Below are 14,418 nucleotides of genomic sequence, written 5' to 3'. Positions count from 1 at the left end.
AGATGCAATGCTCACAATGTGCCGGGCTGACAAAGCACAATTCCTGTGGCCTCGGGCCCAAAGAAATGACAGCATAATGAAATGGCCTGGTTTGCACAATTTGCTAAGAAGCGCCCGGGTTGCTGACAACTCCCTGAACCACAAACCTCGCGGTTCCGCTTGAGCCTAGCCCGGTGTGTTAGGTCAACCTGGGTTTGACCAGAGGCGGGGGCAAGCCAAGGTGGCCCCCTCCGCATCTGGGCTGCTGCAATGCGCTCTAATAGGGCAGTCCTTGAAGACCCTGCACGCTTCACTCAGAACTGTGCGCGTGCACGAGAGCCTTTTCTGCAGAGGAAGACATCAGCCCCATATCAGCGTCTCTGTCCAGGGCATCCTAGGGCTAGCTTACCCGCACTCCAGGGCAAGGGAACAAACCCTACTGTGGATCTGGGAAGGATCAGGAGCCCCCCACCCCAGATGAAGGCTCCGCCACCCACTTGGCCATAACAAGACGAGAAGGCAGTTAGGCCAGAGCTGGGGGGGGGTCACACTTGATGCTAAGCCAGAGGGAAACAGCATCTGGGGCGAGCCCGCTCTTTAAGGCAGAGCAGCCCTGGGCAAATCTGAAGCTGGCTTGTTCTCTAAACCAGGGTTTCTCAAGCTTGGCCACTTGAAGATGGGTGGACTTCAACTCCCAGGCTGGCTGGGGAATTCTGGGAGTTGAATTCCACCCATCTTCAAGTGGCCAAGCTTGGGAAACCCTGCTCTAAGCGCTCCCCCGCCACCGAGGCCCCTGCTGGGGGCAAAGGAGCCCCCTTCTCCGAGGCCACAAGGCATCTCCCACCCTCCAGCCCCTCACCCCAGCCGGGCATCCCCTGGGGGGTCAGGCGGGCCCCAGAAGGCCCCCGGCGGGGAGGCGGCCGCTGCGCTGCGCACCGGCTCCCCGGGCGGCACTCCAGCGCTGCCCCGGCCAGCCGGCCTCTGGCGGGGCAGCAGCTGCCCCGCGCGGGCGCATCGAGGGGTGCCCCGCGCTCCCCCCGCAGAAAGCCACGTCACGTGCTCCCAGCCCTCGCCCCCCCGGCGCGGGGTTCTCCTCCCCTCCCCTCCCCCTCCCCGCCTCCCCCGCCGCAGCCGGGCGGCCATTGGCTGGCGCTGCGCCTCTTGGCTCTGTTATTTTTCGAATCTCCGCGCAGCGCGGCTGCCCCGAGCAGCGAAGGGCGCGCCAGCTGCGTGGCGTGGCGCGGCGCGGCGCGGCGGGGAGGAGCCGGCAGCCCGAACGCGCCTCTCCCGCGCCCGGCAGGCCCGGCTCGGCTCTGCTCCCAGCGCGAGCGCGGAGACCCCGATGGAGGCGGCCGGGCCCCCCGCGCGCTCCCCCGAGCCGCGCCGCCCCGCCCGCCGGCCGCGGAAGCCGCCGGCGCTCGCCGGCAGCCGCCCCGCCGCCCCGGGCCAGCCCCTCTGCCCGGCCGGCGCCGGGATGTCTCCGGTCACCCACCTCGCGCTCGACATGGACAAGCTGGCCGGGCTGGGCAGGTGAGGCGCGCGCGCGGGCGCGGGCGTCCGGGGGCGCTCGGCTGGGCGGCGGGAACCGCCGGGGCAGCCCGGGGGCCGCGCCGGTGCCGGTCCCCGTCCCTGGGAGGGACCGTGCCGAGGGGGAACTGCAGGGCCCCGCTGGGGCGCGCGCGGCGGAGGGGGTGCCCGCGAAGGCTGCCGCCGAGGCCAAGGCGCCTCCCGCCTCCGAGCCCCGCAGCCGCCGGGGACGGGCCCCCTCGGACGGTCCAGCGGTCCCGGGAGGAGGGGCGCCCTGGCCGCGCCTGCCCGGGAGCAGGAGGGCAGCTCGTCGGCGGAGCGGCCGGGGGGCGAGGGGCGCCGCCGTCCGCGCCCGGAGGACCCTGGCCGGAGGAGGGCGAACCCAGCGGGCCGGGCCGCTTCCTCCCCAGCTCCGCCTGCGAGCCCCCCCCCCCCGTTTCCGCGCTTGGCTGCGGGTTCGGGGCCTGCCCTCCCCGATGCTTCTTCCCACGAGCAGACTCCTGTGCGGGGAGGATGTTTTTTGGGGGGGGCGGATTTGTTGAATGGCTTGGTTTGCTCAGCCTGCAGCAGACTTTTGAATTCATGACACGTGTCGGCACATGCAGACTTTTCCTTTTCCGGGCTGGAGGCAAGTTTTGCAAGGAAAGGGGGTTCCGGGAAGTTGCCCGCGTGCAAGGATTTCGGGGCTGTGCATGCAGGGAGTGCGGAGTCCCCAGGGGCCTGTCCCAGCCCTCCCTGCCTCCCTCCCTCCCTCTTCTTCAGCAACCGTTAGGCTGCCCGCTTCTGTAAAGGCGGCCTGGGCCTGGGCCCGGGCCCTGGCCCTCCTTTCTCCCCTCCTGCCTCTGGCACGCTCGGCCTCTGCAGAAGCACTTCCAGGAGCAGCTGCTGGCCTGGCAGCTCTTTGCATCCAGCCAGGAGGAGGGGGGGGGGGGGCTCCGCCTGTGCTTGCCAAGCGTGGTTGCTCCCTCCCAGGGTGGAAAGGGAAGGCTCCTTGCAGGGTTTGTAAAGCCCCGGGCCCTTCCCACCGTCCGAAGCGTGGAGAAGGGCGGCTCTGCAGATCCCAGAGCTCCGATGGTGCTCGGGAAAGCCTCTTTTCTCCCAAAGAGATGCGAGGATGGTGGGAAAAATCGCCCAGGACTCTCCCTGCCCAGCCAGCCATGGTGGATCCAAGCACTGCGGTTAAACACACCATGCCTTAGCACAAGGCCTGAGCCCGGTTCTTCCTCCGCGGAGCCCCCAAACCCCACTTCCTCGCCTTGGGTGGAACCTGGTGCAGACCGGAAATGGCTGGTGTGCAGCCTTTGATCTGAGATGATGGTCAGTTAAGCTGGCCGGGCTGCCTCCTTATCTCGTTCTCCAACCCACCTTGCTGCTGGCTAATCATTCACCCTGTTTCAGATAACCACCGGCCCACCCTTTTCAAAGAGGCAATGACTAAAAAAGCCGGGTTGGTGCTGCTAACAGAAGCCTCCCCCTTTGGCTCCTGGGAAACGGTGCCACCAGACTGACTCCTTCCCCTTTTGGGGTAGATTGGCACAGCTCTCCTTTGCCTGGAAAAGATAACCCAGAAACGGGCTGGGCCGGGGCACTCTCTAAGTGCCTCTCAAGGCCTCAAGACCTGGCATCAAAGAAGGTCACAACCTCAGTGCCCAGGGCACATTGACCTGAAGCTATAGGGAAGCAGATGCCCATAAATATTAGGAGGACTTTCCTTGCAGTTTGACACGGGAACCAGGTGCCCAGGGGAGCTGGGTGAATTTTAGCAGAAACCAGATTGGCTTTTGCTGAGCGGTTTGAATTTGGATTTCTGCATGTCGAGCGGGTAGACTCCAACACCTCTGAGGCTCCTTCCAACTCAGAGTCTACCAGGAAACAGTTTCCTGATCTTGTTTTTAAAGAGGAGTGAGCATCAGGTGAAGCTGCTGATAAACTCTGTAAAGCAGTGTTGTCCAAACTTGGCCACTTTAAGATGAGTGGACTTCAACTCCCAGAATGCTGGCTGGGGAATTCTGGGAGTTGAAGTCCACTCATCTTAAAGTGGCCAAGTTTGGACAACACTGCTGTAAAGGATGTGGAGTTCTGAACTGTGACGTCCCAGCTGCAGACAGTCTCGGCTGTGAAGCCTGTGGGTGAATTGGGTCTAGTTCTGCAGCGCAAGCTGGGTTCCCATGTGGTAAAGCTGCACTGGCTGCGTTTACTCTTTGCGCTACGTCGTAAAGCGCTGCACATTGCCGTGACTGGATGATGGGGGCAAGACGCTAGCCAAAGATTTGGGCGAGGATCAGAAGAGATCTCATGGCATCGCTTTGCATTACGTATTGGCGGTATGACTCTGTAGGGTCCGTGTTTAACGGTTTAAAAATGAAATCGAATTCTGAATGTGGATCAGTCGTTCTTTCTCTTTTTCTATTCCTCTTCCTCTGTTGCTTCTCTCCCCCCCTCTTTTTTTTTTCTCTTTCCATGATATTGTCTGTCTAGTTTTTGGTATCCCGCTTTTGTGATAATAGTTGGAATGAAATGAAATGCAGGTGCTTGGGTTGCTGTTGTTAGTGCTTCTAGGGTTGCTAATTGCTGTTTGTACTAAAGAAATAATAATAATAATGATGATGGAAAAAGGAAAAGAGATGGGAGAAGAACCCAGGAAAGTAAATAATGTATAGCCTGAGTTTCTGGGAGGGAAGATGTGGGAACAAATCAAAGGAAAGAAAGGAAACTGGGCACAACTGGCACGTTAACGGTGGTCTTATTTTTCTTCCTCTTTGCATTGCAGTGATTGGGACACCCCCAAAAGGAAAAAGAAGCTCAACATGGACTTCAAAAAGGAGTGGTCCTCCCAAGATTCGGTGTCTTCGGAGTCTGCAGATTCAGGTGCGGTCAGGGATGGGTGGGAAGAGATTCGACCGCTGGGTCCCTCCACTCGGGTCTTCGGTGCCCCACCTGACTGTACTCTAGGCATTAGGAATGGAGTTGATCCACTTCCCAAATGTGTGGAACAGGCTCATCTCCAGAAAAGCAGTGCGCAGAATTCAAGTCAGGTTGAGGGGCCTCCAGGTGGGGTTTGGCCCCAGAAGCATTCTGTGGAAAGCTATTCGGGAGCTAACTTCTACATGACCCACTGCTCTGGGAGATGGAGTGTCTCCTCCTTCCTTGGGAAGGGTTCCAAATTCTGTAGTATGGGCACAGGCAACAGTTCTTTCTCCCCTAACGCGTGCTCTCACTAAAGTTCTCATCTTCTGGCTTCCTGTCCTTGGTGAAACTTCCGAGAGTTTGCTCTGAGATCAGAGCAAGAGGCTCTGCCTTAAGGCTTGACCAAATGGGAGCAGCTCCTGTTTGTGTTCTGTCTTTGGCACAGACTGTAGCATTCCTTCATTTTGTGGGCACGGAGCCGTTGAGGCTCCAAGCCTGTGCCGTAGGTCTCGCATAGCCTGTTTTCACTAGGTGGGGAGGAAGGTACAGAGATGCTACCAAGGTGGTCATGGGAGTCGGGGGGCAGAAAAGAGCACAGGGGAAGGAGCAGAGGGGAGGTTCCTATATGTTTTCCCCCTGGGGTCCCTCTTCCCTTGGACAGCAGAATGATTGAGATGGGGGTTTCTAATCCATCCAGCTGTCCTATTCTTGGGGAAAACAGGGATCTTTCCAAACTCAGGATCTTTTCCTGGGAGGTGAAATATGTTGGGCACGTTTGTGTGCAGTAAGAAATCACATGTGTAGCACCTTTTTTGACTAGCAACTTCCCTCTGATTGTTTGCTACCACAGACTAAGGCGGCTCTCCTCCTACAAGGTCTACAGTTTGTGTGCAGTGTTACAATCCTGGCTTATCCTGGAATGAGCTGTGGGCTGCTCCACACTGCTTGGTTGTTCCCCCGCCTCCTCCCATGGAGGATGGGATTAAAGGAAACCAAGGACTGTGTCAGAACCTCGCAATCAATCAATCGCCTCGCTAGTTCGCTTGCTTCGTTTCAGCCATTACAGTGATGGGGGGGAAGGTTGGGAGGTGAACTGTCAGGCGCAGATGGACTGTTATCTGGTTCTCGGGAATGACCAAGGTCGTACCAGTGTGAGACCCGTGGAGAATCTTCGACATGCGCAAGAGAGACTCAAAGGCAGAAGGGGGGAGGTGGAATGGGAACGAGGTAAAACTGAATTTTGGTGTGCGTGGGACTCAGTTCCAGCTATTGCCTTTGAGCTCTGCACTGCTTTCCGATAAATGAACTTTTCTTTGAACCTGCATTGGCTTCAGTGGGAGTTGCTCTCATTGGGAACCAAGTACTGCAGTTCTTACAGACTGTTTAGCATTAAACAGAAGCAGGGATTCTTCCTTGCTCTTCTCGGAAGAAAGTAAAGCCAGAATTCCTGATTTACACCTGAAGGTACTGAAACATGAATGGATTTTTCTCTGTTTGATAAACTGTTCCAGTGTTTGGAAGGACTAGACCAGTGTTTCTCAACCTTAGCTACTTTAAGATGAGTGGACTTCAACTCCCAGAATTCCCCAGCTAGCCATGGTGGCTGGGGAATTCTGGGAGTTGAAATCCACTCACCTTAAAGTTGCCGAGGTTGAGAGACATTGGACTAGACTAAAGCACTTCCAATTATGAAGCAGTTCCATCGTATGCAAACATGACCATGACCTTGGTTTGCAGCAAGTATGAGCCTGGTTGCTTTGACATGGCCATCCGCATTTTGGGCCCCTTCCAGATGTGTGGATTTCCAACTCCCAGAATTCTCAGCCGTTGCCATGCTGGCTAGGGAATTCTGGGAGTTGGGCCACAGATCTGGAGTGGGTGTGCTGGCGTGTTGCTCAGGTGGACATGCAAAGCCAGCCAGCAAATGCTCTTCTCATGAATCTGGGATGGACTAAGGGAGGAGAGTAGAGACCCAGAAGACTTTGCTGGGGGGCAGTTCCTCTATAGGAGCATTTCCCTTCTCTGTATAATCACGAGAATCTTTTGCTGTTCACGCAGGTGTTGGTCCAGACTCCCCCATGGAGCCAGATGTGGAGATGTTGGATGAAGATCTGTAAGTTAGCACACTCTTCTGCCTAAACGTGGGGGTTGTGGGTGGCTGCGTCTGCCAAGAACACATTTTATCTTCCATACAAACCTGAGAGTGTTTGGGGACGTACGATCCAGCTGAGGAATTTCTGAATATCTGTGGAGTATCATACATGGTGTTGTCTGTTGTGTCCAGCTACCCAAATTCTGTAGTCCACTTCAGGCGGCAGAGCCCGTCTGCCCTCGTCTGATCTCCAAAATGCTCAGTAGGGTCAAAACTAGTTAAGATTTGGGTGAGAAACTACTTGGAAATCACCAGGGCTGGGGTCTAGATTGGGAAGTTTGAAACAAAATCATAGGAAAAGGCCATCACAGACTTCTGCATTGCTGCCTAGCACAAACGTACCCATGCAGACAGATTCAGGGAGTCTTTCCTTTCTTTAATCCGAATTCTGCACCAACCCAAGGGTGACCTGTGTGAATCTGCTTCATGCTCCTTTTGCTGCTCTTAGAAGATTCTTTGGGTCTCTGGGAATCTTTGTTAATCGCTCTTTGGAAACTTAAGTTTTGCAGCCGTAGCCTCCGGCTTCGTAAAGATGAACATTTTTCTTTTTCTCTTTCTCTTTTCCTTTTCTCCCTTGCAACCTGGCACCCCAAGGGAAGCAAATTCTTTTGCTGCTAACGGCATTCTTGGCCTATTCTGTTCTCCTGTGGAATTTCACCTGATATGGATCTGACTGCTATTATCAGTTCCAAACTAGTTTTCCATCTGTAAACGCTTGGTTCCTTTCAGAGGATTAAATCCGAAAAGGGTTGGATCTGCTCATGGAGCAAAGAAGGGGAAAAAATAAAGCGAAATGGGACGGGGAGCTGGTCTGAGTCTTGCTGGGAGATTTTCACTGGGGTTTATTGTTTGAAGTGCTTTCTTTTGCCCGTTTTGGATGTGCTGTCTTAATCTATTTACTGCCTGTGGCTTAACTCTGGCTTGTTGTCAGCAGCTGTGGGATTTTGGTGCTTAAGTCTAGTGCAGTGCTTCTCAACCTTGGCCACTTTAAGATGGATGGACTTCAACTCCCAGGATTCCCCAGCCAGGGAGTTGAAGTCCACCCATCTTAAAGCTGGCTGGGGAATCCTGGGAGTTGAAGTCCACCCATCTTAAAGTGGCCAAGGTTGAGAAGCACTGATCTAGCACCTTCATTTGCACAAGCAATGTCCAAGAAGTTTGAATAATCAGAGACCTTTATTTCATAATTGCAAGGCAATTGAACTGAGTGGCCTGATTGCGAATCCAAGGTCTGCGCAAAGCGTTTGGACCGTGTTTTGAGCAGGGAGGCCGAGTGCAGACTTTCCATCGGGTGGAAGAAACGGGCTGGCTTTGTTGCTTTGCTCAAGAAGGGTTAGTTTCTGGCTGCCGCAGACGTGAATGCCGGTTTCTGCAAGTGGTCGGGAGTGGAAGAGGCAGCTGCTGGTAGAGGAGAGGTTTGTTGGGAAGCACCACGAGAATTCGTTGCTTTATTGGGCTGGGTCCACTGGAGAACGGCGTGAAGGACGTTCAGGCAAGCAGACTTAAAAATCTGTGGGGTGGTTGGGTCTGATCTAACTGAGGAGCCGGCATTATATTGGGGCAGGAAGCCAGCAGGGGAAAAAGGCATTGATAAAAAAGCCTTACAGCCAGGCAGGGAGAATTCCTCCTGCTTTTTCTTCTTTTTCCTATCAATCTCCTTAAAGCTGATGAAAGAAAGTCTCCAAAGATAAGAGCTTCAGAGCAATCACTGGAGGGGGTGGCCCAGAAGGGGACATGTGTACAAATGTCTTTCCTTAACCCTTGTCTCAAGTTACTGTATTTCGAAGGCTTCCCACCCTTCTGTTATAGCCCAAGAGAAGACCCTGGAGGGGAACCCCTTCCCTCCCCCTGGGCCTTTTCAGCAGTGGCGCTCCTGTCCCTGCAAGGATCAGTGGGAAAGTATTTGTTTCCTCTGGAGGCGTTCAGGGAAGTCCTCATCCAATTTCTCAGCCCACATCTTCGCTGGAGAAGGTCTAAAGTCCAGGGTGGCCTGCTCGGGTTTTAATCTTTGAGATGGAGGGTGGTCAGAGGATAGGAAGGCAGCTGTGTTGGGAAAGATGGGAGCTGCAGTCCCACAGCGGGTAGGCTGGCACCCGGTGCTTTAGGAAAACAGGTTTCGTTCAGGCCACCTTGAGCAAGATGTGATTCAGACAGACAGAAGCAAAGGATATTCCCCTTCGGGCAGCAGAAGGCGAGGTGCGTTGGGTGTGCCCAGTCATGTTGGGTTGTTGTAGGTAGTCTTTGACTGACGACCACAATTGGGACCAGAATTTTGGTCGCTAAGCAATGCGGTTGTAAAGTGAGATGTCATGTGACCGCGTCACTTAGCAATGGCAATCCTGGCAATTCCCCTTGCTGTCATTAAGTGAATTTGACCAGTCGTTAGCTGAGGACTCACCCCAATCAAAGCCATTCTGGGCTTGGTCCCTCCCAGCCCCGAGCCTCAGGGAGGTAAGGGACTGCCTCCAACCCTCCCCACCTGCCTATTCCTCCCTGGCCATCTCTGCCCTTCTGGCCGCCCTGCACCCTGCCTTGCTGGGCAGCAAGCGGCCCCAGAACCACACGGCTCTGGGGCCGCAAGAAGCCCCTGAATCGCAGCACAAAGCCTTAGCCTCCCCAGCCCGCCCCAGCTGGGCCCACCCAGGGTCCGCAAAGGAGGCAGCAAAGGCAACCGGGCGATCGAATGCTCGCTGGTGCTTTGCGGCTGCTGCGGCTTGCTGGCGCTTGCTGGCACGGGCTGTTGCGGCTGAGGCTTCCAGGGATGGCTGCAGCTTCCACTGTGCTGCGGCTCGGCTTCTTGCAGCAAGGCAGGGCACAGAGTGGCCAAGAAGGCGTAGTGGGGAGAGTCGCAGCACCCCTGCGGTTGTAAGTGCGGACAGGATGCCAAGTGCCCAAATGTTGATCACTGGGGGTGCTGCAATGGCCATAACTTCAGGCACCGGTTGTGAATCACTTTTTTCAGTGCGTTTGTAACTTTGAACAGTCGCTGAATGAATGGTCGTAAATCAAGGACTGCCTGTACTCCAAATCAAATCAATCTTTACTGCGGTCATAGACCAGCTTAGGGGTTAGTAGTTGAAAAATAGCCTGTTGTGTTCTGATGGGGCCTTTCTGTGTCTCTTTCTCACACACCCACACCCCTGTCCCGGAAGCCACAACCACGCAGAAAGCTTCCTGCCTGTTTCATGTTGCCAGATGTTGTTATGATCTCTTGGTTTTCTGTTAGCAGTTTTTTCTTACCCGAGAGACTCTGCATTCTGTGCAAAAAGCATTTACCAGCTGTGCAGGGACAGAACCACACTGGCCTTCTCTCGCACGCTTCAACTGCGCATTGGGAACTGTGACCAGTTCCAGTTTTAGTGTGAGTCTTGGGGATCCGCCCTGTTTGCTGCGTCTTCTTTCTTCGCCTGAATTTCTGCCCTTTATCTTGTCTCCTGAATTTCCGTCGAGGCTTTCTGGTGTGTTTTGAGCCAGATTCTCCAACGCCCTCGTTTTCTTGAAACCACAACTGGCACACACGAATGTGTCATGGCTTATATTGGCTGGAAAGATTCTGCCAAAGTTCAGAAAACTAGATACACGAGTGGGGAGGAAGAAATAATTTAAAAATAGATTGGAACTTGACTGCTGATAATCTGGAGAGAGAGGAGGCAGGCCACAGGTCTGTCCTGGGAGGGAAAAAATGAACTCACTGACAGCAAAACGTTACCCTCTGAGAGTGGTGATCATTAGTGGGTGCCAGCCGAAATATTCAATGGTGCTTTGGGGCAGTTGCATTTTTTATAAAAATGGGTGGCCCACCCTTCAAATCTGGCAGGGATCGCTCCAGCAAAGCAGCGTTTCGTACAGTAAAATACATGCTCTTTCAGTCGGCTTTGAGGGTCTTATGGGAGAGCCTCAACAGTGGATTTTATTTTGGTCCTTCCCCTGTGGGTGGTTCAGTAAGTTGTGCCCCCTTTGTAGAGGTTAGGCTGAGTTCTTTTGCTCCTGCCCTGCAGTTTTCTCCCTGTGGACACCGCCCCCCCCCCACAACTGTGTAGCTGGTAGATATGTAACAAGGCCAGCTGGTTGGTTTCCTTCCTTCCTTCCTTCCTTCCTTCCTTCCTTCCTTCCTTCCTTCCTTCCTTCCTTCCTTCCTTCCTTCCTTCCTTCCTTCCTTCCTTCCTTCCTTCCTTCCTCCCTCCCTCCCTCCCTCCCTCCCTCCCTCCCTCCCTCCCTCCTTCATCTGCTTGAATTTCTTTCCTCCCCTCCTCAGCCTCTGAGAAACTGGGTGGGTTTTCAGAAGGATGCAGTAAACATTTTCGGATTAAGTTCCGTGTGTGATCCCCTTCCTAGTTAAGGGGGTGCCTGCATTTAGGACTCTACCTATTTCTGTGCCTCTTCCTTTGGATTTTGGGGGTGTAGGGGACCTTCTGAGAAAGCTGCAGTTAGAGATGGGATCCGGAGTCCAGCGGACCTTGAAGCCAGTTCTCAATGTTTTGCACTGCACATGTAGGTGCATCACTTCCCCGTGGCAGACTGAAACTCGCTATCTGCCTCAGCAGTTGCACACCAGCTGGACTTGCACGCCTCTGTTTCCCCAAGGGAAATTGCTGAGAAGTATGGGAAAAGTTGAAAAGCTGGGCTCGGGCTCCCTTCCTTCCTAGAGCCTAGGCTGCATGAAATCGGGTACCCTTTTCCCTCTGCAGATGTTTCTTGGGCCTGCCCCCTGGCCAGCCGGCCAGCCAGGAATGTCGTGGCCCGATGCATCTGGAGCGCAATGGCCGACGAATGCTCGGCTGCAGAGGGGCAACCCTGAAGGGGAGCGTGTGGAGGGTTGCTTAAGCTTCTGCGGCTCCCGCTCCCCTTCTTGTTGTGGGGAGGGCAGCGTGGTGGCGGCCATGGGGCTTGTATCTGACAGATGGCGCGGCGTGGCCTCCCCTCTCCATGCCCTAATCTGCATGCAGGTGGGCGCAACGGTTTCGGCGGGAGGAGGGGTGATGAGTCCCAGGCCTGGAAAAGCCCCCTTTGATCTCCTTCCTTTGTTGTCTGTCTGTCTTTTGAATTTGCCACCCTAGCAGGCTGGGCCTAGCCAAGGATGCTGGGGGGCAGAATCCCCCTCCACACGTTCCAAGATTGGTGGCTATTCTGCAGGCTCTGAATACCATCCAGCAGCAGAAAAGGAGGCCTATTAACTGAGGGGGGCGCATAAGGAGGCCCAGCCTGGGAGAGCTTGAAGCTGCCTTCTTCAAGAGGGGGGGGGGCGGAGGAAAAGCCTCTGCTGCGGGAGATCTAGGCGCTGAACCTACAGCCCCAATGGGCAACTATATTTTAGTGGCAGGAGGTGCCTGTTCTCAGTGGAAAGTCCTACATCCCATCGCCGAGGGACAGTTGTTGGGGTCAACCTGGGCTTCCAGAGGCCCTCTAGACCAACCCTCTGCAGGAGGCAAGAATGCACCAAGGAGGAGGATGGGACCTGTGGCCAGAAGGGGGGAAAGAAAGAAAGAAGGGAGATCTTGACGAGGAAGGCCTTCACATGTGGGCCTGATGGGAGTTAGGGTTAGGGTTAACCCTAGTTTTGGCCATGAAGTTTGAAAAACACTGCTCTGAAGGGAAGGGGGGACCCAGGGTTTAACTGTCCTGAAACCGGAGATGCGTTAGCAGCGATGCATTATATTCTAAGCTTGCTCTTCCCATCTGGGAAATTCCAGGTGCATCTTCTTCAGGGATGAGTTAGCTGGGGAGGAGGTGTGGCGGTCCCGTGCTTGCTGCCCCCGGCGTGTGCCAGGCCGTGCAGGCGCTTGTTCTGCGGTGGCTCAGTTTTGTCACTCTGCCTCTCCGGGCCCCTGAGATGGGAATTAGGGAGGGAAGCCCTGGGTCAGCCTGTTTTCCTTGCTGTGTGAACCTGGCACCTTGGGCTACTGGTGGAACCTTCACCCAAGCCCAGTTGGTAGCCCTGTCACTAATCCTGGGGGGCAGTGTGTGCGCCAAGGAGCTTGTGCGCTGCAGAAGATGGGTGGAATGGGTTGCAGGGCAGTGTGGCTTCCCAACACCTTCCTGAACAACGGGGAAATCTCCCAGCCTTACTTTACGTGCAAGGAGAGCTTGTCTTCCCTGCTGCGACCCTCAGCAGGGCCCCATTAGTGGCCCTTTTGTGGCCCCTTGCTTTATTGGTGTCTCTGACCTTCTTGCTGAGAAAGCCTCTGTCTGTTTCCAAGGATTTCTCCCCAAAGCGTTTTTTTTTAACTAGAGCAAGCAGGATTTTGAAGGCGGGATCCAGGGGAAAGGTGCATATTCCCCAGTAAAGCGCCCCACCGCTGCTTCTGTAGAGTCTTGGTCTGGAGAAAAAGTTGTGCGGTGCCTGTGCTGCTCTCGAAGCCTGGCAAAGATGCAGGGAGCCAAGGGCCTTAGAAAACCGAAGGGGCACTTTCTGGGCCCGAGGTGTGCGAGGAGGTTCAGCTGCCAAGCTTTTGCGTCCTTTGTGATTTTTCTGACTCAGCTCAAGTGCTGCTTTTCTGCCCAGCCTTCTGCACCACATCTCAGCGCGTCGAGCCTTGCGGACGCGGATAACGATCTCCAGATGCTGGAGGCCCTGTCAGGGGAGTTCACATCAGGGCCTGGGGTGGCAGGGAAATTTCTCACAGCCGGTTTCAAGCAGACCTTTTGGGAGGGGGCTGGGGGCAAAGGGGAGCCGTTGGTAGAGACGGCACAGTCACGTGGTGGAGATTTGCCTGGATTGCACTATTTTGGGATGAGCGTGGTTGGGAAGAGGCCATAAGTTTGCTCTGAAAGTAATTTCTTCTGCAAGGAGAGAGGATGACAGATTGGGAACAGACTGCTGTAATTTGTTTTTCCCCAGCCGAGTGTTTAGGGAAAAGGGCCTCGTGTGTGACCCAAAACTATTCAGAATTCAAATTTGGTGCCCGTTGTCTGCATCCTTTGTGGGCACAATCTGTCAAACTCTTTGCTGGCTGCCGAAAACCGAAAGCGATTCTTTCCAAGCACGAGCTTTGAGGGCGCTTTTCAGCAAGACTTTTGAGAAGGAAGGGATGGGCTGGCGAGAGTTCCAGCAGCTGAACTGTTTCCGGTTTAGGACCGGTACGCACACGAGGCGCAGATGGTCTTATTTTCTTTCCAGCGGCCTTGTGTGATCCACTGAAGCGGGGGACCTCTTTGTGGATCACGAGGAGCTTGCAGCTGGCTGTTCCACGCAATGGCCTCCCCAATCAACCATCAGGCGGTCCTTGTAGAAAGATTCACGTGGGGTCCTGCGTAGCTTGCCACACTGTCTCTTGGGTTTGGTGGAATCGGGCGATGATCAGAAACCCTAACTCTCGGCTGTTTTCCCTCCCTTGGCAGGGAATCGCTTCCCCTCCGAAGAATCAAGTCCTTACCGGTAAATGCTCCTCTCTTTCGGCCTTGGTCCAGTCTGTGGATGGGGCCCCTTGGTGGGTTGGAAACAGGATCAGCCTGGCCAGGGTTGGGCAGCCCTTTGGTGGCTAGGGCCACATCCATCTCTGGGTTAGTTCGTGGTCCAGTGGTACCCGGGGGGGTGAGGCCACAGCATGAGGGGTGGGACTGATCTTTTATCCCATAGCCACGAGTGTTGGGGAGGTGACATCATGCGCATGATGTCATCGTGCCTGTGACATCGTTGTGATGTCAACTACATCCCTGGGAATCTGGTGGAGGTGCTGGGTAGCGGGTGGTACGAAGGGAGGCCGGGCTGCTGAATTCTCAATGGCCATGTGGCTGAAATTTGGCAGTGGAGTCAGAGGGAGTTTGGGGGGCTGCGGAAAGGGGGCCCAGGTTGCCCACTCCGATCGGAGCCTTTAGCAGAGCGGCCTCACGTAGCTAGAGGCTCCTCCACCACC

The 14,418-nt window shown here is 55.1% G+C and overlaps 1 protein-coding gene across 3 annotated transcripts in view; it reads left to right on the top strand.

Annotated features, from left to right (window-relative positions):
• The first annotated feature begins 1,132 nt into the window (after positions 1-1,132).
• The window catches only part of CDC25B (cell division cycle 25B), a 29,071-nt gene continuing 15,785 nt past the window's right edge, over positions 1,133-14,418 (top strand). The window contains exons 1-4 of one of the 3 annotated variants that reach the window (XM_088128790.1): positions 1,133-1,509; positions 4,277-4,374; positions 6,472-6,526; positions 13,904-13,940. In XM_088128790.1, the coding sequence (XP_087984916.1) occupies positions 1,322-1,509; positions 4,277-4,374; positions 6,472-6,526; positions 13,904-13,940 (378 nt within the window). In that variant the 5' untranslated portion in view covers positions 1,133-1,321. The remainder of the gene's footprint in view (positions 1,510-4,276; positions 4,375-6,471; positions 6,527-13,903; positions 13,941-14,418) is intronic. The other 2 variants (XM_088128789.1, XM_088128788.1) reach the window with 2 other exon arrangements.

The sequence above is a fragment of the Python bivittatus genome, unplaced genomic scaffold, assembly GCF_059951505.1.
Source record: "Python bivittatus isolate LINGU-HERP-01145 unplaced genomic scaffold, Pbiv_v1 ctg000740_np1212, whole genome shotgun sequence".
NCBI classification, from domain to species: Eukaryota; Metazoa; Chordata; class Lepidosauria; order Squamata; family Pythonidae; genus Python; species Python bivittatus.
Note: the sequence above shows the minus strand (reverse complement) of the source record. Positions and strands in the feature narration are given on the sequence as shown.